Raw genomic sequence first — 22,957 nt, 5'->3', positions numbered from 1 at the left:
TCCAGGGGCAGAGCTCCTCCCACTGGCTCTGGTCCCCTAGTCCTGCCTGCGCCCTGGGCTGGGCAGGTACCCTGCATGTAGCAGCTGTGGCCCTGAGTCATACACACAGTCCTGTCCCCCTGTTCCCAGGGGGGCCTTCCAGACCCCTGGAGTACTCCTGGGGGGGCCTGTCCACTGGGCGCTCTGCTCGAGGAAGGGCCGTGGCTGTGGTGCCCGCCCCTGCAGGGAGGTCCTGACTGCTGCTCTGGTCACACTCTGTGCCCTGAGGGTGGGGCTGGCCTGAGGAAGGCGTATGGTCACCCCTCCGGTGCCGTCTCCCCGTTACTCCCAGGAGAGAGTCAGCAGCATCCACCCCGAGGACCTGATGCAGATCGTCAGCCACATGGACTCCCGGGACAAGCACAGGGTGAGGGCTGCGGGTGCACTGGAGGGGGTGCTCACAACTGATGCATGTGGGTCTGGTCTCCAGCGCCTGCTCCAGGGGTGGTGGATGGCCATGCAGGGTGATGTATGCTGGTGGGGGGGGGCAGTGTTCCCAGAGGCCTCCAAGCTGATCCCTGCAGGGCTTGGGGGGATCCCCTGGGGGCCCGTCCAGCAGCCCCACTCCCCTCCCCTCCCTGCTTTCACAGTCTCCTCTCCTGGCTTCTTGGTTCGGGGGGTGGGGGTAGAGCAGCACCCACTGGCAGGGTCCTCGGGCTCCCTCTGACCTGCCATGTCCCCACAGTGCCGAGGGGACATGACCAAGACCTACAGCCTGGAGGCCTATGACAACTGGTTCAACTGCCTCAGCATGCTGGTGGCCACCGAGGTGTGCCGGGTGAGTGCTGCACGGCGGCCTTGGTGGGGCACAGTCTCCTCCTGACACCACTGTGTCCCCTGAGGCTCTGCCTCCCCTTCCCTGCAGAGGATGAAACTTTGTAAGTGGAGACAGGAAACTTTTATTGCCAGGGCCTTGGAAGTACCATGCCCACCCCACCCCCTAAGTGATGACTTACATTACAACAGTGACCCACTGTGGAAGCACCTGTGGTGCCCAGCATGGTCCCCTCTGCCTGCCCTCCCACCACTTGGCCCAGCATCAAACCACCACAGCCTCATCTCCTGCCTCTGCAGCCTGGGCAGCTCCCCTCACCCTGGTCCCACAGCTCTGTGGGCACAGGCAGCTCCCCATCAGGCTGCCCTTCAGGGGCTGGTGCTGGAGGGGACGACCCCAGTGGGGTCCAAGCTGAGTTGTCTGGCCGCCCTCCAGGTAGTGAAGAAGAAGCACCGGACCCGCATGCTGGAGTTCTTCATTGACGTGGCTCGAGAGTGCTTCAATATCGGCAACTTCAACTCCATGATGGCCATCATCTGTGAGTGTGGCCCCCGGGGTCCCCCTCCAGTGGTGCGGGGCCTGCCTCCCCTGCCCTCACCCTGCCTGTCACCCCCTGCAGCTGGCATGAACCTCAGTCCTGTGGCGAGGCTGAAGAAGACGTGGTCCAAGGTCAAGACGGCAAAGTTCGACGTCTTAGAGGTAGGCATCAGCCTCAGGAGGGGGCTGCCATCATGCTTCGGCCCCTGTGAAGACGCGCTGCCCCGAGTGCCATCCGGCATCGGGAGTGTCAGCAGACCCGGCTGTGCTGCCCCCGGGAGGCAGGCAGCCCACACTTCCTCGGCTTCAGGACTTCAGTCAGAACCAGCACTGCCTAAAGCAGAATTCTGGGGAGAGATTAGTAGGGGTTCGGCAAGGCAGGCCGATAGCCCCAGGCTGGGCAAGGCTGACCAAGCAGAGACTGGCCTGTTCCCTGAAGTCCTGGGTCGTCTGGGTGGCCCAGGGGCTGGCCAGTGAGTGTGCAGCCTTGACCAGATGTATTTGATCACAGAATCCAGTTTTATAGGCGTGTCTGTGCAGCTGGTCAGGTTTGGGGCTATTGGCCTCCACAGAAGGGCACAGGAAGATTTTGAAGGAGGTTAAGACGCGTACTTAGGAGGGAACGAGGCAGTGTGAGTGCGCTGCTGAGACTTCTCTCCAGCTCTTCCTGTGATGCTCAGACCCTAACCCAAAGGCCTGGCCTGGTGCACAGCCCGGGGCCCTCTGCACTTCCCCCACTGGGCTCACTCCTGGGAACGACAGGCTGCCCAGAGCTGGTTCCTGCAGAGGGTGTCCTGAGCAGGTCTGAGGGCGGTGGAGGTGCAGTGCCCACCACATCCTCCCGTCTGCCCACAGCACCACATGGACCCATCCAGCAATTTCTGCAATTACCGGACAGCCCTGCAGGGGGCCACGCAGAGGTCACAGACGGCCAACAGCAGCCGGGAGAAGATCGTCATCCCCGTGTTCAACCTTTTCGTCAAGGACATCTACTTCCTGCACAAAATCCACACCAACCACCTGCCCAACGGACACATTAACTTCAAGGTTAGCTCAGCCCCGTGCCCTGTCCCCACCCAGGGAGGGAGACCGGGCTTCACTCTTGAACAGGCAGAATCTGTCTCTGCCTGCCAGTGGCTGGGCAGTGGCCTCGACAGCTCCAGGGTGGGTCCTGGCTGCCAAGTGACCTCCAGGTGTGCGGTGGCCCTAGCTCTGGGTGGGTGATCTGATTACAGAGCTAGGAGACACGAGGCCCCCGAGGAGTGAGGTCAGGGTGTGTTCTGGTTGGTGGTGCTGTGCTGGGGCGGGGGGGCCCCTTCTGGGGTCCGAGTTGGCTCTGAAGGGCTACTGTCCTGTCTCGCTGGGACCAAGGAGGTGAGCAGCAGACTGAAAGCAGAGCCTACGTCCCCTTCCCTAACCAAGGTTTTCAAGCTTAAGGTGACAAATCTTCTGACCCTTCAGAAATTTTGGGAGATCTCCAGGCAGATACATGAGTTCATGACATGGACACAGGTGGAGTGTCCCTTTGAGAAGGACAAGAAGATTCAGAGTTACCTGCTGACGGCTCCCATCTACAGCGAAGAAGGTAAGGGCCACCGCCCCCAACCCCCTGCCCAGACACACACTGTAAAAGTCACTCTGACATGGGGTGCCCTCCCAGGTTATTCCCATGCTACGCTGGGGAAGCTCAGCTGTCAGGGGACAGTGCATGAGGGTGGGCTGCGAGCAGATGGGAGATGAAGGACAAGAAGAGATTGGGCTCCTGAGAGCCAGGATGGGGCTGGACCAGTGCTGTGGAGCCAGAGAAGTCTCAGAGTCCCCAGGCAGCCGGGAGCCCCACACAGCAGACCCCTGGGGACCATCCCGGGCCAGACGTCACTGCCTGCTTGGTCTGGGAGTTCCTTCCTGGGCCTTGCTCCACCCTGGAAGGGAGGGTTTGAGAAGGGTGTGTGTGTCGGGGGCAGACTGACCGTGTGTGGACATGGCTTCTGAGGGTCTTCTCGTCTCTCAGCTCTCTTCATCGCCTCCTTTGAAAGTGAAGGTCCAGAAAACCACATGGAAAAGGACAGCTGGAAGACCCTCAGGTAGGAGAACTCCAGGGGCAGTCTCGTGACCCCACGACCAACCCCCATGCCTGAGTTTATAAGGAAGGGAAAGGATGAGGTGGGGGAGCATCCCTGAGGACTTGGGGCTTGACCTTCCCTGATCACCCCTCCATGGCCAGTTCCTGGCAGCCAGGCCTCCCCTAGTTGCACAGGCCTGCCCTCTGCCTGGTCGGGGGAAGGGCCTGTGGCCACTTGACCATTTCCTCATTCCCTGCCACCTTTAGGACCACTCTCCTCAACAGAGCCTGAAGGCATGGATGCGGCCTGCGGACGCTGGATGAAGCACACTTACATACTGAGTTCTAATCTTGATTGATATGGGTTGAGATAAGGAGGCCTCACTGGTTGGGGTCCATTTTGTACATAACTTTTGTGAAGAAAAAAATAATTATTTCATGCATCAACCTTTGGCACTTAACGAAGTTCTTTTGTTTACTTTAAATAACAGGGCAGGGCCCTGCTTTGGGGAGGGGTGGGGAAAGAGTATCATGGGAGATGGTGTCCATGATAACATCTTATTCTAATGAAATGTAGATTTTTATTTTCTACTTTTGATTATTAACATCTTACAAAAAAAAAAAATTTAAAAAAACCCAACCAAAACCAACGTGAGCCCTGCCTCCTTTCCAGCCAGTGTCTCTGATGTCGGGGTTAGTGCCTTAGAGGGTACTGGAGGCCGGTCTCGCCCGCAGCTGGGCCGCTGGAGGTGCCGGGAAAGTGCTGCCCTCAGCGCCCAGGCCTGCGAGGGTCCAGCAAGAAGGGCTCGGGTGGCCGGGGTGGTGGGGGTGGGTGGATCTCATTTGCTTATTTCTAGAAGTGCACCTTGAACATGGGCTTTCCAAAGTTTACATTTTCATTTTCCTTTATCAGGGATTTATGGGGGTCAGTAGGGAGGGAAGGGGGATACCTGGCAGCGTATTTTCTGTTGGAATACGTCTGGCAAAACTCAACTACATTTTAGGAAAAGAGAAAATCTCAAATAACGTAAGGAGGGGGGATCATGGAATTGTCAGTTTTCCAGGCTATCACTTTGAGACACTTAGCCATAATGAAGTGAAAAAAAAGTAAAATTGAAGGATGGGGACACTGAAAGCCACCTTGAAGTCCAAGTACAAAGTGAAAAGAAGCAACTTACAAATCAGTACCCTCCTTCCTTCTGGGCGGGGAGCTCCCCTAGTGGAACTGAAACCCAAAGTTAGCCAGGCCCGTATCTGCTGGAGCCCATGCACATACAACCGCCCAACATTTGGAGTTGTTTTCCACACCAAGACTCGAGGTGTGCACTCCATTTTCTGTCTGACTTCCTGGCCGTGGGACCACGACAACCCTGCTCCCTCCAAGGTCAGAAGTGGGCAGTCCACACTGTATCCCTCCCTCTTGGCAGGCTTTCATTCCACGCAAGCAGACCTGGAACTACTCACCCTCTCTCTCCCCACATGGCTGGGGTTCGCCAGAGTCTCCAGCGGGGAGGCCTGGGTGAGGATGGATCTGTTAGCTGCCAATTCCCAGAACTCCTGGGAGCCTGGAGATGTGAGGACGCCGCCTCAGGGGGAGGTGGCTTTGTGATCTGCTGCTGATGTCGCCCTCAGCCCTGGGTGGAGCAAGGATATTCACACTGTATTGTCACAGTGTTTTTGCACTTTTCAGATGTTCTAGATAGTACATATTGTATACTGATAATACATATTGCTTTATGTATTTGAGATAAAGGTTTAAAACTTGAGAATCTATATTTGGAATACAATGTTAGAACCTTTTTTGTCCACGTGTTGAGCTTTCACATCAATGTGCACTTCCCTGGGTTATCAGTTCTAGCACTGACCTGCCACAGTGTCTACATTTGCTATTTTGTTTTTCCAATTTGATACATACCCTAACTCTGATGTTTTGGTATTTCGAGATGAACTGAGTATAAAGCTGTACCATAATGCAGGATGTCAGCTACTGGTGTGACTGGACGTACTTGCATCAATAAAAGAACATGTTGCTCCCACCGTTTGCCTGTTCTCTGTGCGCGGCTTGAGGATGTGGCTCTGATGCTGGCAGGAGGCATGGGGATGCCTGCCAGAGGGCAGGATGAGATGCCAGGGCCACCATGGCCTTTCAGAGATGGAACGGGAACTCTCACCTCCACATTCTGAGAAAGGGCTTTTCAAATAATGTAAAAACAAGAAAAAATTGTACAAGAGGCAGGTTCTATCCTGCTTTCCTCAAGGACAGATCCAGAAGGATATCACTAGCAACCTTGAATTATGTAAGTTCAGGGCCTACCTTCAACGACTGTCAAGGTTCCTTTACTGCAGGGCTGATAGGAGCCTTTGGTGTCCATGGGCTCTGTGGATCTCTCTGGGGGGCTGGGGATGTTGGGGTGCACTGGTTGATGTGCTTCTCCATCGCGGTTCTTCTGTTTCAGTTGGTCACGTTCAGGAGTGCTAAAGGAGAAAGAATTGTTGAGGGGCACACAAGAGCTTGTGGAACTGAAGGAAAAGAAGTGAGATGCTGCCTTTGTCTGGACTGTCTCATGGCCAACCTGTCAGGTGCCCAGGCTGGACGAGGTCAGCTCCACAGACCTGACGCTGCTCCTCAGAGCCAGCTCAGAGCCAGCCCATTAAAGAGTGCTGCTTGCAGAAACCTTTCTGTACTGAGGGGGATGCTGTGCTGAGGCGGGGATAGAGCCAGCTCAGCCCATTAAAGAGCGCTACCCACAGAAACCTTTCTGTACTGAGGGGGATGCTGTGCTGTGACATCACCCACCAGCAGAGTGGTTACCAGGTGTGCCGAGGAGGGACTGGCACCAAAATGTGGCCAGGGAAAGAGGAACAGAACTCTGACTTATTTACATGTAAATAGCTAATGGTCACCGTGTACTGGAGAGAGGCAAGGCCTGGGGGGTCTCGTCACCTGCTGCCCCTCCAAGTGCCCTGTGGAATGGACAGCATGCGATAGGGGCTCGGGTGTTTGTGGAGCAAATGAGGACCCACGTGAGGATTCCTAAGTGAGTTTTGGATCAATGAAAACACTTTTTAGGTCTTTCCACTCAATAGCATCCTTACTTTCCTGGCATAGTTAGTTTTGGAAGTTACTACATACCTTACCTGAAGAAGGAGCAGCACCTCACTTGTTCTGCATCTTGGAGCTTGAGCTGGGAGTGGGAGGCGAGCTGGCTTGGCGAACCATGACACTGTCCCTTCACACATGGCGTGGCGCCCTCCAGGCAGTGTTTCTCAAGGTGTTGGTTTCCACCCAGCAGGAGCAACAATGGGAGACTCAGGTATGGATCTTCAGCAACAATGTTAAGGGAACAATGCTGTCAAGAATAAAATAAAATATCCATCAACAGATGCATAAAGAAGTTGTGGTACATATATACAATGGAATATTACTCAGCCATACAAAGGAACAATATTGGGTCATTTGTAGTTATGTGGATGAACCTAGAGTTTGTCATACAGAGTGAAGTAAGTCAGAAAGAGAAAAAGAAATATTGTATATTCACACATATGTATGGAATCTAGAAAAATGGTACTGATGGGCAAATTTGCAAGTCTGACATAGAGAACAGAGCTGTGGACACAGCAGGGAAAGCAGCGGGTGGGGCGACTTGAGAGAATAGCACTGATATATATACACTACCTTGTTGTTTAACAGGTAGCTAGCCGGAAGCTGCTGTATAGAACCAGGAGAGAGCTTGGTGCTCAGTGATGACCTAGAAGGGAGGGGTGGGGGTGGGCAGGAGGGAGGCTGCAGAAGGAGGGGATACATGTATGCATATAGCTGATTCATTTTGTTGTACAACAAAAACAATGACACAACATTATAAAGCAATTATCCAATTAGGGCTTCCCTAGTGACTCAGTGGTAAAGAATCTGCCTGCCAATGCAGGAGATGCAGGTTCATAACCTGGTCTAGGAAAATCCCCTGGAGAAGGAATTGGCAACCCACTCCAGTATCCTTGCCTAGGAAATCCCATGGACAGAGGAGCTTGCTCCCAAGAGTCGCAAAGAGTCGGACATGACTTAGCAGCTGACAACAAATCATCCATTTAAAAAATTTTAAAAATGGGAGAAAAAAGAATATGAGAGTTAAGCACCTGCCCATTTCTGACAGCATGAAAGACTTAAATGCTTCAGTTCAGTTCAGTCACTCAGTTGTGTCTGACTCTTTGTGACCACATAGACTGCAGCACGCCAGGCCTCCCTGTCCATCACCAACACCTGGAGTTTACTCAAACTTATGTCCATTGAGTTGGTGATGCCATCCAACGATCTCATCCTCTGTCGTCCCCTTCTCTTCCCACCTTCAATCTTTCCGAGCCTTAGGGTCTTTTCAAATGAGTCGGTTCTTCGCATCAGGTAGCCAAAGTATTGGGAGTTTCAGCTTCAGCATCAGTCCTTTCACAGAATATTCAGGGCTGACTTCTTTTAGGATGGACTGGTTGGATCTCCTGGCTGTCCAAGGGACTCTCAAGAGTCTTCTCCAACACCACAGTTCAAAAGCATCAATTCTTCGGCACTCAGCTTTCTTTATAGTCTAACTCTCATATCAATACATGACTACTAGAAAAACCATAGCTTTGACTAGACAGACCTTTGTTGGCAAAGTAATGTCTCTGCTCTTTAATATAATGTCTAGATTGGTCATAACTTTTCTTCCAAGGAGCAAGCCTCTTTTAATTTCATGGCTGTAGTCACCATCTGCAGTGATTTTGGAGTCCAAGAAAAAAATCTGTCACTGTTTCCACTGTTTCCCCATCTATTTGCCATGAAGGGATGGGACCAGATGCCATGATCTTAGTTTTCTGAATGCTGAGTTTTAAGCCAGCTTTTTCACTCTCCTCTTACACCCTCCTCAAGAGGCTCTTTAGTTCTTCTTTGCTTTCTGCCATAGGGTGGTGTCATCTGCATATCTGAGGTTATTGATATTTCTCCCAGAAATCTTGATTCCAGCTTGTGCTTCATCCAGCCCAGCATTTGTCATGATGTACTCTGCATGTAAGTTAAAGAAGCAGGGTGACAATATACAGCCTTGATGTACTCCTTTGCTGATCTGGAACCAGTCTGTTGTTCCATGTCCAGTTCTAACTGTTACTTCTTGACCTGCATACAGATTTCTTAGGAGACATGTTAGGTGGTCTGGTAGTCCCATCTCTTTAAGAATTTTCCACAGTTTGTTGTGATCCACACAGTCAAAGGCTTTGGCATAGTCAGTAAAGCAGAAGTAGATGTTTTTCTGGAACTCTCTTGCTTTTTCGATGATGTTAGCAATTTGATCTCTGGTTCCTCTGCCTTTTCTAACTCCAGCTTGAACATCTAGAAGTTCATGGTTCACATACTGTTGAAGCCTGGCTTGGAGAATTTTGAGCATTACTTTGCTAGCGTGTGAGATGAGTGCTTAAGCGCTCACCTACTGAAATTGACTGATAAACCTATGCAAAACTTTAACATCCATGTAAAGGCAGAAACTCATAGCTTTAATTTTCAGTCCACAAGGGGGTCAGAGAAGAAAGTCCAGAGCCTGCTCAAGAAGGGTCAAATAGGAGATTTTAGATCATAAAGCTGCCATATCAAAGAGCCACCCCTCAGCATAACAGTGAACTTGAAATAAAACATTCCTACTCGACGCGCTTCGGCATCTGCGGGCCCTGGTGCAGACATGGCCAAGTCCAAGAACCACACCACGCACAACCAGTCCCGAAAATGGCATAGAAACGGCATCAAGAAACCCCGATCACAACGATATGAATCTCTTAAGGGGGTAGACCCCAAGTTCCTGAGGAACATGCGCTTTGCCAAGAAGCACAACAAGAAGGGCCTGAAGAAGATGCAGGCCAACAATGCCAAGGCCATGAGTGCACGTGCTGAGGCTGTCAAGGCCCTCGTGAAGCCCAAGGAGGTCAAGCCCACGATGCCAACAGGTGGCAGCCGCAAGCTCAGCCGACTTGCCTACATTGCTCACCCCAAGCTCGGGAAACGTGCTCGTGCTCACATCGCCAAGGGTCTCAGGTTCTGCCGGCCAAAGTCCCAGGCCAAGGCTCCAACCAAGGCCAAGCCACCTGCAGCTGCGGCTCCAGCTGCCAAGGGTGCCCAGGCCCCCACCAAAGCTACAGAGTAGAGACCTTCATCTGCCGGTGTGAGGACAGAAGGACTGGTGTGACCCCCTGGGCTGCTGTCTGCGTGGCGCTGGTGTCCTCCTGTGCTATTTGTACAAATAAATCTGAGACAGGAAAAAAAAAAAAACATTCCTACTCCAATCCCACCAAGATGCTAAGGAAGACTGCCTGTTTTGAACCTCAGCACTCCACGGGAATAGGGAGAATTTACCCCTGATAATTGACAACCACATATCAGTGAGTTTCACAAAGTTTTACAGCACAAATCACACTGGTCAAAAAAACTTCAAGCTTAGAATTTAGTTTAACATGGCCCTGAACTGATATTGTCCCTAAGTTACCCAGTAGAAGCAAAAGTTCTGATCTATATTCTAGTTGGAAAAGTCTCTCCTTAGCTGTGTCTAATATACCATTAAATCCACCTACTAGATTTAAAAATTGTTCATTTCTAGATGCTCTATTTGGATAAATTCTGTATAAATTGCCTACTTATAGAGATGCTCTATTTTTGTCCAAGTCCACTTGGACAAAATTCTGGATAAATAACTGGAATGTAACACAGAAAGGCAAAGGTTGGAAAATATGAAACAGACTTAACATATGTTATTAGAGTTACAGAAGGAAAAAGAATGAGGCAGAGCCAATGAAAATTAAATATCTGAGAATCTTTCAGAACTGACAAAAGACAATCCAATTAACCCAAAGATTCTCAAGCAGGATCAGCAGGGAAAAAAAATCTGTATACAGACATATAATGATTCAGAATAGAAGTAAAGAAGAGATTTTAAAGACAGAGAGAAAAAAGGTTGATTACCTTTAATGGCATATCAACTGTTAAGCTGATAGTTTATTTGACAACAGAAATAACTGAAGGCAGAAGACAGTGGAATCATAAAATCAGTGTGCTGTGGAATTAAAGAAACCTCAGCTAGAGTTGGAACAGGCCAGTAGGGGGAGGTCTCATACCCAGCTACGCATCATCAATTACTCCAAATAGCAAGAAAGGCGGCAAACATCTCCATCACAGGAAGGTGTTGCCTGCTTTATCACCAACCAGGAAGAGGCAAAACTCTTTTTCTTCAGAGAGTACAGAAGCCCACCAACTGGAATGAACTCCCAGCTTCCTCCAATGAACATTTCGGTTAATACAGTTCCTCCCAATTCCCCATTTTACCATATAGAAGCAAGTTTCCTTTTCTTGTTCTCTGATTTGCCTATGACCCACTGTAGTTCACTTATTCTGAGTTGCAATTCCTCTGGCTATTCCTGAGTAAACTCACTTTTCCTGGTCAAATAGCTGAATATGTTATTAGAGTTGACAGTGCTAAAAAAATTTCTCAACCTAGAATTCTAAACCCTTCAAAAATATTTCTTCAATGAGATAAAGATATTTATAAACTAAAATAGAGTCTGGCATAATGCCTTTACCAAAAGAAATTCTGAAGGATGAATCTTGACTCTACTACATGAAAATTATTTCCATATGAATCACAGATCTAAATATGAAACACAATCAATAAAGCACTTAAAAGAAAACATAGACATTTAATCTTTACTTTGGAGTAGGCAAAGGTTTTTAAAATTGCACACCAAAATCACTAGCCATAAAAGAAAGCTGATAAATTGGACTTTATTACTAACAACTTCTGCTTATTAACAGATAATATTAAGAGAATGAAGACCAGTCCCCTTCCTGTCAGAAGATATTTGCAATATATAAATCTGACAAAAGACTCATATCCAGAATACAGAAGTAACTCTTATACATCAATTAAAAAAAAGCCCATGAAAGAAAAAAGGGCAAAAAAATGGAGTAGGCATTTCACAAATAAGATATTCAAATGGCCAATATGCATCTGAAAAGATAATCAACATCATTTTCCTAATGATCAGCTAAAATCAAAGTTAAATAACTGAAAAAAAATTAAATAACTATACACATTCAACAGAAATGCAAGAGTCTGAATTAAAAATGTTGAAAATATTTGTGGGGAGGATATGAAGCAACAAGATCTTTCCTATGTGGCTGATAGGGGTTCAGTTATTTGGACGGACTTAGAAAAATTTGACAACGCTTGTTAAGACTATTTAAGAAAAAAGAAAAGCACAAATAAACAATATCAAGAAAAAGAGGTTATCATGATTGATCCCATACATATTACACAGATAACAAGAGGAAATGGCAAACAGGTTTGTATGTTTCATCTAAAATTTCAAGTTTATAAGTATAAATTCCTAACAAACAGCCCCTTACCTAAAATAACTCAATCAAAACTGACTTTAGAAGAAACAGAAAATCTGAACAGTTCTACAGTCATTAAATAAATTGAGCTCGTGATCAGAGATTTTCCTATATAGAAAGGTTCAGGCTCACATAGCTTTCAGGAAGTTTTGTCAAATATTCTAAGGAAGAAATAATTACAGTCATACAAAACTTTTCTAGAAACACAGTACAAAGGAACACCTGTAACTTAGTTTATAAGCAAGCAAAACCTTTATAGAAGAGCCCAAGAATGAGAAAGGAAGTACAATATATAGGCAATCTTAGTCATGAACACAGATGAAAAACACCCCAAAAAAGTTTTTACATATACAACACCCATACACACATATATACAGATATGCAACTAAATGCTTGTATATGCATGCAAACTGAATCCAGCAATATGTAAGCATCATATATCATGACAGATTGGTGTTTACCCCAGGAATGCAAGGGTACTTCAGAAAATTAATTCATCAATTTAACATATTTAAGATGGGAAAAATCATATAATCATTTCAAAAGATATAGTAAAAATATTTAACAAATGCTTTCAAGCATGATAAAAACTTGCCAAGTGGTAACAGAAGGTAACTTTTATTAACTTAAAAAAGGGTATGTATTTAAAAAAATACCATACTTTCTGATGAAACTGCGAATGTCTCCCTTGAAATCAGAAATATGGGCAGGAAGTCCACTATTACCACTTCCAGTCAACACTGCAAAACAAATCCTAACAAGCACAGTTTAAAACAAGAAAAATATATAGAAACTGAAAAGAAACAAAACTTCTCTATTACTTATAGATATATTCTCAGGAAGCATTTAACAGGAGGCTTCCTGTGTGCTGTTTCGGATCTGTCATGAATCCTCTGTTCCTTATTAATTCCTGAATATGCAGGAATTTAGGAGTGGCACGCTACTCCCGGGACTGAGGAAGACTGAGGAATACATGCATTTCCTTCGTTAGTTTTTCCATATGGTGATAAGTAACTATTTACAACCCTCTTCCTTTTTATGAACCATACAGTAAAAGTGATTGTTTACAACCCTCTCTCTTTGATATGGATCGCCTTATGTTTCCTTGATAATTTGTAAGTCTGGACTTTTTTATCTTTACTGAAAATAGCTACCTTGTAAGACAGTATATATACCCACACTATGTTGAATAAAACACCTTTGCTCCATCAGAGCTTTCTTTCCTTCTCTCTCTCTCAGGCTAATTCTTTGGAGCACAGAAGCCCACTGAGCTCACTTTCCTGCCCGGGCTTCTAAGACCCTCTCGAGAAGGCACGCTGTGCCTTCACCCCTGGAGAGGGCGCCCGGTGCCTATGTGAAGCAGTGCAAGCTCTGTGTCAAGAGCTTTGGTTTTCTGCGTAAACCAAGGAATATCAGCCTCTTTCTCTATCTCTTTTACTTTCTTATCGTCAACTCCGGATCACCAGGTTCTGGTCCATTAAAGGACCTCAACAAGTGGCGCCCAGAACAGGGGCCTGGTACATGTGGCAGATTCGGATGGAGTGACTCCAGGGCCTATTGAGGCCGGTAAGTACAAAGACACGGGTCAATCGGCTGGAAAGCCCCCTCACTTTTCTACTTTAAAGTTCAGGGACTTTCGGTTTTGCGCCGACAAGTAGAGGCTTGCCTTCAAACAATAGTTGAACATAATCCCTGGTTCCCTGATGAAGGCAGTTTTGATTCAGAAATTTGGCATTGGGTCAAAGAGAATGTTGAACGAGCCGCCAGACAGGGAAAAAATATTCCGATAGATTTCTGGCCCCTACGGGCTCTCATTAAAGCCGTGATTCTGCCATTTCAAGGTAATTCTAGCCCTTCTGATATTCGGCAACAGGCAGAACACTTATTACATGAATATGAATTAGATGATGAAACCCTACAAAAGGCCCAATTAGAACAACATAAAGTATTTCAGAATTTTCCTACAAGCCCTGCCCTGGTTGCTCCAAACGCTCCTCCCCTGCCAGCAGGCACAAATCCCAAAGTCTCTCCCTTGCTAGAACCTAATGATTCTGGCAACGACTCCCCTAAGACACCTTTTGACATTAAAACCGACAACACCTTTCTGAATAACAATAATCTACCTACTCACTCTCCTTCATGACAGAGGCTCTCTGAATTGCTGGCTTTGCAATCATAAGTCTCTGAAGCTGCAGGTTTCTCCGCCTTTCCAGTTTTTAGAAATCCTGATGCTCAAGGGAAAATAATACCTCAATATGAATGTATTAACTTTTTTCACATGCAACAAATGAAAAAGGCTGTAACTATGTATGGCCCACATTTGCCTTTTACTAGATTCTAAATGCTATGGCATCTTCTATTGGAACCTTTATTCCCTATGATTGATGAATTTTAATAAAAGCTCTCCTTAAACAAGGAGAGTATCTTCAATGGAAAATGCGGTTTCAAAATATAGCCAGAGATCATGCTAACAAAAGTGCTTGAGCTGACGCTCCCCAAAACCAAATTACTTTTAAAATGTTAATTGGCACTGAACAATTTGATGCTATAAAAGTTCAAATACAATGCCCTCCTTTGTTGCATGGACAATTAAAAACAATGGCCCTTGAAGCTTGAGATAGAATTACTCCTCAAGAAAAACCTACAGGTAGCTACACTAAAATATTACAAGGATCTAATGAAACTTATGCTGATTTTTTAGCTAGAGAAAAAACTGCTATTTCCTGTACTGTAATCGGAGAAAAAGTCAAAAGGCAACTAGAGAAATTACTTGCTTATGAAAATGCAAATCAGGAATGTCAAAAGGCTATAGTTCCGATTCATGAGACAAGGACTATTATTATTTGAAGGCTTGTCACAATCTAGGATCAGAAACTCAAAAGATGCAAATGCTAGCTGAAACAATGGTTGCTGCCTTAAGAAAGGGAAATGAAGAATGCTTTACATGTGGAGATAAGAACCATTTAAAAAGGGACTGCCCTAAGAAGACTAATAAAAAACCTCCAAAAATCTGCCCTCGCTACCATAGAGGAATGCACTGGGCCAAAGACTATAAATCCAAATTTGACACTGTATGGAAACCTATTCTGGAAAACACCAAGCAGGGGACCCGCCAGGTCCCCTTCAACAAAAACTAGGGAAAAGATCCACCTTTTCCCTCAAATCCCCTACATCTGGCAGTGCTGCCGCCAATATACCAGCCCTAAATGATTCTCTCCTTTGCCCTCAAACGGTCCCCTCTAAAATATCTTCCAGACTTCTTGGACCCCTGCCCCCACAAACCTTCAGTCTTTCACTTGGCCGATCTAGTTTGACTTCTAAAGGAATTACTGTTCACCCTGGAGTAATTGATTCAGATTATAAAGGAGAAATTCAAATTATGATGTCATCTCAGATTTTATGGCAATTTAAAAAGGGGGATAAAATTGCTCAATTACTCCTTCTACCTTACATTTCTATTAACTCCTCTAATGTATGGACAGGTGGATTCGGCAGTACAGATCAAAAACAGTCCTTATGGACATCATTGGTATCTGAATTTTCCCGACCAACTATAAATATCAAAGTTAATGGTAAAAGGTTTTCTGGTCTCCTCAACACTGGGTCTGATATTACTATTATTTCCAAACATTTATGGCCCAAATTGTGGCCTATACAAAAAATTTCTTGCCAAATTGCAGGGATTTCTCAGACAAAAGTACAAGAGGATTATCAGAGTACTCAAATTTATCCATGTGAGGGACCAGAATGCCAACCTGCAACATTAAGACTTTATGTGATAGATGCACCCCTTAATCTAATAGGAAGGGACTTACTTATGCAATGGCAAACTCAGATATACATTCCACATTTTTCCTAGGGGCCACTGCTCATTTAACAAATAATACAATTGTTAAAATAACTTAGAAGAATGACAAGCCTATTTGGACAGAGCAGTGGCCCCTCACGAAAGAGAAATTACAGGCGGCTAAGGAACTCATAGATACACAACAAGAATTAAAGAATTCCTCAATATTGAGGAATCTTGTTCTCCTTGGAACTCTATTTTTGTTATAAAAAAAGAAATCTAACAAATGGTGTCTCCTAACAGACCTTAGAAAAGTTAATGCATCTATGAAACCTATGGGTGCATGACAACCAGAAATCCCATCACAGACCACTATTCCTCAAAATTGGCACATTCTTATTATCGATTTACAAGATTGCTTTTTTAATATACCTTTACACCCTTTAGACTGAGAGAGATTTGCTTTCTCTCTCCCTTATCCTAATCATATCAGACCTCATAAACAGTACCAATGGACTGTACTGCCACAAGGGATGATGAATTCTCCCACCATGTGTCAGTATTACGTAGCTAAAGCCCTTGAGCCTGTGAAGAAACAATTTCCTAACTTTCTTGTTATTCACTATATGGACAATATATTGTTCTCGGCTCCATCTATCTTAGAAACTCAACACATGTTTGATACAGCTCAACTAAGCTTAAAAAACTCTGGATTAATCATTGTCCCTGAAAAAGTTCAAACCTCTACACCTTACCACTACTTAGGGTTTGTTGTTAATAGACAATGTATTACTCCCCAACTAACTCAGATCCGTACTGATAAATTATCAACCTTAAATGATTTTCAAAAGTTCTTAGGTGATATAAATTGGATTAGACCTTCTTTAGGCATTGCTAATTATCAACTAAATAACCTATTTAATACTTTAAAAGGAGATCCTGATTAAAATTGCCCTCGTTCACCTTCTCAAGAGGCACAAGAGGAACTCTATTTAGTACAAAATAAATTACAAAAACAATATCTTACTTGCATCAAACTAGATTTACCTGTAGAATTATTTATGCTCCCCTCTCTTCATCCTCCCACAGGACTTCTTGCCCAGCAAGAACACCCAGTAGAATGGATCTATACCCATTTTAGGGGAATAAAGTCACTTACCCCCTACCTTGATTTAATTGCTCTAATCATTATCAATGGAAGAAATAGGACTAAAACTCTAATTGGCTCTGATCCTCATAAAACTGTAATACCTATCAATAAATCTCAATTTGAACACACATTACAAACTTCTACTGATCTCCAAATAGCTTTTCTGGAATATTTTGGAGAAATTTCATTTCATTATCCTTCTGGTAAGCTGTGGAATTTCTTCAAAAATACTGAATTTATTATTTCCTGCATTATCACAGCCTATATCACAAGCTGAGGTTTTTTATATAGATGGGACTAAAAACGCCAAAGCTTCATTCTGGTCTCATAAGAAATATAAAGTCTTTTATACTAAATTTCATTCTGCTCAACAAAATGAATTATATGCTCTTATTCAAGTTATTTGCCTACATCCTTACCCCATTAATATAGTCTCTAACTCTATATATTCAGTTTTTGTATTAAAAAATATAGAAACCTCCACCATAAACTCCAATCAACCTATTATTCAACAACTCTTTTTCAAATTACAATCTGTTGTTAGAACCTCAATTCTCCCATTTATATTACACATATTCGAGCACATTCTTGCCTTCCTGGCCCCATGATTTATGGTAATGAGCAGACTGATAAACTGGTTTCCTTTGCTACTCCGGAGAAACAGCATGCTCTGTTGCACAACAATGCTGGTTCCCTACAGCAGCTATGGAAAATCCCATACCGCCAGGCTTAAAAAATGATTAGCAATTTCTCTACTTGTAGACCCCTACATCTTCAACCCATCACACAAGGTATTAATCCTCGCGGTTTGCAACCTAATGAACTATGACAAATGGATGTAACTCATTGCCCTGAACTTTCTCCATTTTCTTTCTTGCATGTCTGTATCAACACTAATTCTTCTTTTGTTTGGGCCAGACCTCTTCGCGGTGATGCTACACAACACGTTATAACTCACTTATTAGCTTGTTTTGCTGTAATGGAAACGCCTAGTTCTATTAATACAGACAATGGCCCTGCCTATATTTCTAGACACTTTAAACAATTTTTACAATCTTTTTCTATTAAACTTATTGCAGGTATTCCTTATAATCCACAGACACAAGACTTAGTCAAGTGAACATATCACACACTAAAGTTGCAAATAAAATTTAAAAAGGGGGAACACACAGGAACACTACTGTCTTCCTTATCTAAAGCAGACTTTACTAGATTCCAACATAAGATATTTTCTAAACCTATAACTATGGTTAATACAGCTTTATTTGTTTTAAATTTTTAACTTGCCACAAGGAGATATCTTGACAAGAACAGAAAAGCATTTCGAGGAATTGAAGGACATTTCTCTTCCTCTGCCCATTTGGTACCAAGACGGGTTAACGAAACAATGGAAATCTGGGAAACTAATCTTACAAGGAAAGGGATATGTTTGTATTTCCCCAGATGGATCCAACAAACTCACATGGCTTCCTCTTCGAAAGATTCGACCCAAGGGGGCCCCCGGCATTCAAAATGGAGACGAAACAAGAACCCCAGGAGGAAGAAATTCCAATATGGGCCATGGCGGCTCTAAAGATCTCCAGGAAGCGCCGCCCTCGGCGGCATCAACCTTATGATCTCCCCACTTGGGGACAAATAAAAACCCTTACTAATCAAGCTGAAAATCTGGTTTCTCAACAGGGAATGCTTCAGAGTCCTGAAAACCTTCTTATCGCTATGCTCTGTTGGCCTGTGCGACCCCCACCTTGAGCCGGATTAACTAATCAGACTTAACTAGGCTTACTTACCTACCCCCAGCCCCTTTATTGCAGGTCATAAAATGGACAGAGAAAGGACCAAATGTATCAACTAATGACTCCACCCTTATGCCCCCTCCCTGGAACTTGGAGGGGCCGTCACACCCTGGGGAGGAAGGAAAACTAATTAACATTTCTTTAGGCTGTGAAGTCCTTCCATTGTATCTGGGCCCAGGAGAATTATGCATAAACGTCAGCGACAAACTTGGGCTTTTGTCCTGCCTCCAAAAGAAGACTTTTGGACGTTGCTTGGATTATTTACTGCCCTTTCTTTGTCTGTGAACCATGTTTATACTACTGAAACTTTAGGGAAAGAGTTAGGGAAAGAACAAAGAACATTATGAGAAGGCTTTATTTATAAGAACTTTAAATATACTCCTGTTCGTTGGAACAAATGTCAAGCCCAATCAGGAAAACTAATATTTGTGGCTAGCCACACCATTGTCGATTGGGGACCCCATGGTATGTGGTTATCTAACTGCTCAGATGATATAAACAACACTGCATGTGTTTATGCTACTCAGAGTTACTGACACTATGATAGAGAATTACCATGACAAAGGACTTCTTGGCTGGCTTGACAGTGGAATAGCACCCCTCGTCCTCAGATCTTCCTCAATAAACAGAGTGGGCCTGAACAATGGGACGTCTGGAAACTTGTTGCCACCACCGAAGAACTTGGGACTTGGACCGGACATTTCACAGGGACCAATCGTGGTCATAGTAACTATTCCTTTTGCTATAATCAGTCATATTTTATACAGGCCTGTGTCCCACTTCCTTTTATTATAGCCATAGTAAATTTACAATTTAATAAGACTTTATGTTCTGTAACTTGTATTAATTGCAAACTGTATACTTGTCTTAACTCCTCTATTTCTTTAAAAAATTATTCCCTTTTGATTTCTTTGATCTCGATGTAATTTGTGGTTACCAATAAATCTCCAATGACCCTGGGAAGAAGGTCCCATGGCTGGACTTGCTTCCAGATTACTTACTAAACTGCTCCAATGATCTAAACGATTCGTTGGATGGCTGATTCTTGGCATTTTGGGGTTAATAGCTATTTGCATCACTGCTGCCGTTGCCGGCACTGCTTTACAAACCTCAATTCAAACACATAATTTTATCCAAAATTGGACTGAGGATGCTCATAATATGTGGGCTACTCAGGCTCAGGTAGATGAGGATATTCATAAGGAAATACAAGAACTAAAAACAGCCATTAAACGGGTTGGAGATCAATTAATAGATTTGCAAAAACAAGTGATACTAAAATATGATTGGAATCCTACTCAATTTTGTGTTACTCCTGTTCAATCATAGTGCCTTCAACTGGGAACAAATAAAATTTCATTTACAAAATATACATGATAATGCCTCTCTGAATGTACAATTACTGCAAAAGGAAATCTTTGAAACTTTTTCTAAACTTCTTCCCTCTTCCACTAATTCGGAAACTTTAGCTGAACAACTCGTTGATCAATTATCTGGGCTAGACCCATGGGGATGGTTTCAAAGTATTACCCACAGCATTGGGTCTGGAACTGTAACTTTGGTGATTGTCTTGGTAATTATATTTGTTGTTTATTGTTGTCTTTCTATAATGTTATTTAATACTAACAAAAACTCAATTGGACAGGACCTTTTTAACAAATATAATAAAATAGGGGAAATGTCAGGAAGCATGTAACAGGAGGCTTCCTGTGTGCTGTTTCTGATCTGTCATCAACCCTCTGTTCCTTATTAATTCCTGAACATTCAGGAATTTAAAGGAGTGGCACTCTGCTCCCAGGGCTGAGGAATGCATGCATTTCCTTCGTTAGTTTTTCCATACAGTGATAAGTAACTATTTATGACCCTCTTCCTTTTTATGAACCGTATGGTTCAGTTCAGTTCAGTCACTCAGTCGTGTCCAACTCTTTGCGAACCCATGAATAGCAACACGCCAGGCCTCCCGGTCCACCACAAACTCCCGGAGTTTACTCAAACTCATGCCCATCGAGTCGGTGATGCCATCCAGCCATCTCATCCTCTGTCATCCCCTTCTCATCCTGTCCCCAATCCCTCCAAGCATCAGGGTCTTTTCCAACGAGTCAACTCTTCGCATGAGGTGGCCCAAGTATTGGAGTTTCAGCTTCAACATCAGTCCTTCCAATGAACACCCAGCACTGATCTCCTTTAGGATGGACTGGTTGGATCTCCTTGCAGTCCAAGGGACTCTCAACAGTCTTCTCCAACACCACAGTTCAAAACCATCAATTCTTCGGTGCTCAGCTTTCTTTAGAGTCCAACTGTCACATCCATACATGACCACTGGAAAAACCATAGCCTTGACTAGATGGACTTTTGTTGGCAAAGTAATGTCTCTGCTTTTTAATATGCTATCTAGGTTGGTCATAACTTTCCTTCCAAGGAGTAAGCATCTTTTAATTTCATGGCTGCAGTCACCATCTGCAGTGATTTTGGAGTCCCCCAAAATAAAGTCAGCTACTGTTTCCACTGTTTCCCCATCTATTTCCCATGAGGTGATGGGACCAGATGCCATGATCTTAGTTTTCTGAATGTTAAGCTTTAAGCCAGCTTTTTCACTCTTCTCCTTCACTTTGATCAAGAGGCTTTTAAGTTCCTCTTCACATTCTGCCATAAGGGTGGTGTCATCTGCATATCTGAGGTTATTGATATTTCTTCCAGCAATCTTGATTCCAGCTTGTGATTCTTCCAGCCCAGCATGTCTCATGATGTACTCTGCATAGAAGCTAAATAAGCAGGGTGACAATATACAGCCTTGATGTACTCCTTTTCCTATTTGGAACCAGTCTGTTGTTCCATGTCCAGTTCTAACTGTTGCTTCCTGACCTGCATACAGATTTCTCAAGAGGCAGGTCAGGTGGTCTGGTATGCCCATCTCCTTCAGAATTTTCCACAGTTTATTGTGATCCACACAGTCGAAAGCTTTGGCGTAGTCAATAAAGCAGAAATAGATGTTTTTCTGAAATTCTCTGGCTTTTTCGATGATGTTGGCAATTTGATCTCTGGTTCCTCTGCCTTTTCTAAAAGCAGCTTGAACACCTGGAAGTTCTCAGTTCACATATTGCTGAAGCCTGGCTTGGAGAATTTTGAGCATTACCTTACTAGCGTGTGAGATGAGTGCAATTGTGCAGTAGTTTGAGCATTCTTTGGCATTGCCTTTCTTTGGGATTGGAATGAAAACTGACCTTTTCCAGTCCTGAGGCCACTGCTGAGTTCTCCAAATTTGCTGGCATATTGAGTGCAGCACTTTCACAGCATCATCTTTCAGGACTTGAAATAGCTCAACTGGAATTCCATCACCTCCACTAGCTTTGTTCATAATGATGCTTCCTAAGGCCCACTTGACTTCACATTCCAGGATGTCTGGCTCTAGGTGAGTGATCACACCATCGTGATTATCTGGGTCATGAAGATCTTGTTTGTACAGTTCTTGTGTGTATTCTTGCCACCTCTTCTTAATATCTTCTGCTTCTGTTAGGTCCATACCATTTCTGTACTTTATTGAGCCCATCTTTGCATGAAATGTTCCCTTGTTATCTCTAATTTTCTTGAAGAGATCTCTAGTCTTTCCCATTCTGTTGTTTTCTTCTTTGCATTGATAGCTGAGGAAGGCTTTCTTATCTCTCCTTGCTATTCTTGGGAACTCTCCATTCAAATGGGAATATCTTTCCTTTTCTCCTTTGCTTTTCACTTCTCTTCACAGCTATTTGTAAGGCCTCCTCAGACAGCCATTTTGCTTTTCTTTTCCATGGGGATGGTCTTGATCCCTGTCTCCTGTACAATGTCATGACCCTCCGTCCATAGTTCAACAGGCTCTCTATCAGATCTAGTCCCTTAAATCTATTTCTCACTTCCACTGTATAGTCATAAGGGATTTGATTTAGGTCATACCTGAATGGTCTAGTGGTGTTCCCTACTTTCTTCAGTTTAAGTCTGAATTTGGCAATAAGGAGTTCATGATCTGAGCCACAGTCAGCTCCCGGTCTTGTTTTTGCTGACTGTATAGAGCTTCTCCATCTTTGGCTGCAAAGAATATAATCAATCTGATTTTGGTGTTGACCATCTGGTGATGTCCATGTGTAGAGTCTTCTCTTGTGTTGTTGGAAGAGGGTGTTTGCTATGACCAGTGCGTTCTCTTGGCAAAACTCTATTACCCTTTGCCCTGCTCCATTCTGTATTCCACGGCCAAATTTGCCTGTTACTCCAGGTGTTTCTTGACTTCCTACTTTGGCATTCCAGTCCCCTATAATGAAAAGGACATCTTTTTTGGGTGTTAGTTCTAAAAGGTCTTGTAGGTCTTCATAGAACCATTCAACTTCAGCTTCTTCAGCATTACTGGTTGGGGCATAGGCTTGGATTACCGTGATATTGAATAGTTTGCCT

The 22,957-nt window shown here is 44.4% G+C and overlaps 3 protein-coding genes across 7 annotated transcripts in view; 2 read left to right on the top strand and 1 right to left on the bottom strand.

The window, feature by feature from the left end:
* RASGEF1A (RasGEF domain family member 1A) overlaps nt 1-5,450 on the top strand; it is a 92,015-nt gene extending 86,565 nt beyond the window's left edge. For all 5 annotated transcript variants that reach the window (XM_043926786.1, XM_043926787.1, XM_043926789.1 and 2 more), the window contains 8 exons: nt 332-406; nt 725-817; nt 1,250-1,352; nt 1,434-1,513; nt 2,207-2,398; nt 2,813-2,936; nt 3,363-3,435; nt 3,681-5,450. In XM_043926786.1, the coding sequence (XP_043782721.1) occupies nt 332-406; nt 725-817; nt 1,250-1,352; nt 1,434-1,513; nt 2,207-2,398; nt 2,813-2,936; nt 3,363-3,435; nt 3,681-3,705 (765 nt within the window). In that variant the 3' untranslated portion in view covers nt 3,706-5,450. The remainder of the gene's footprint in view (nt 1-331; nt 407-724; nt 818-1,249; nt 1,353-1,433; nt 1,514-2,206; nt 2,399-2,812; nt 2,937-3,362; nt 3,436-3,680) is intronic.
* LOC122709206 lies at nt 5,330-9,089 on the bottom strand. The gene is made up of 5 exons (XM_043926365.1): nt 9,073-9,089; nt 7,090-7,162; nt 6,552-6,763; nt 5,728-5,888; nt 5,330-5,604 (listed from the first exon to the last, which is right to left on the bottom strand). Exons 1-5 carry the CDS (start codon nt 9,087-9,089, stop codon nt 5,330-5,332), a joined length of 738 nt encoding a protein of 245 aa, XP_043782300.1.
* On the top strand, nt 9,050-9,693 carry LOC122709438 (60S ribosomal protein L29-like). Its single transcript, XM_043926801.1, has one exon. The coding sequence runs from the start codon at nt 9,110-9,112 to the stop codon at nt 9,566-9,568; it is 459 nt and encodes a 152-aa protein (XP_043782736.1). The 5' UTR covers nt 9,050-9,109; the 3' UTR covers nt 9,569-9,693.
* Nucleotides 9,694-22,957: the final 13,264 nt, after the last annotated feature.

The sequence above is a fragment of the Cervus elaphus genome, chromosome 15 (genome assembly GCF_910594005.1).
Source record: "Cervus elaphus chromosome 15, mCerEla1.1, whole genome shotgun sequence".
Taxonomy (NCBI): domain Eukaryota; kingdom Metazoa; phylum Chordata; class Mammalia; order Artiodactyla; family Cervidae; genus Cervus; species Cervus elaphus.
Note: the sequence above shows the minus strand (reverse complement) of the source record. Positions and strands in the feature narration are given on the sequence as shown.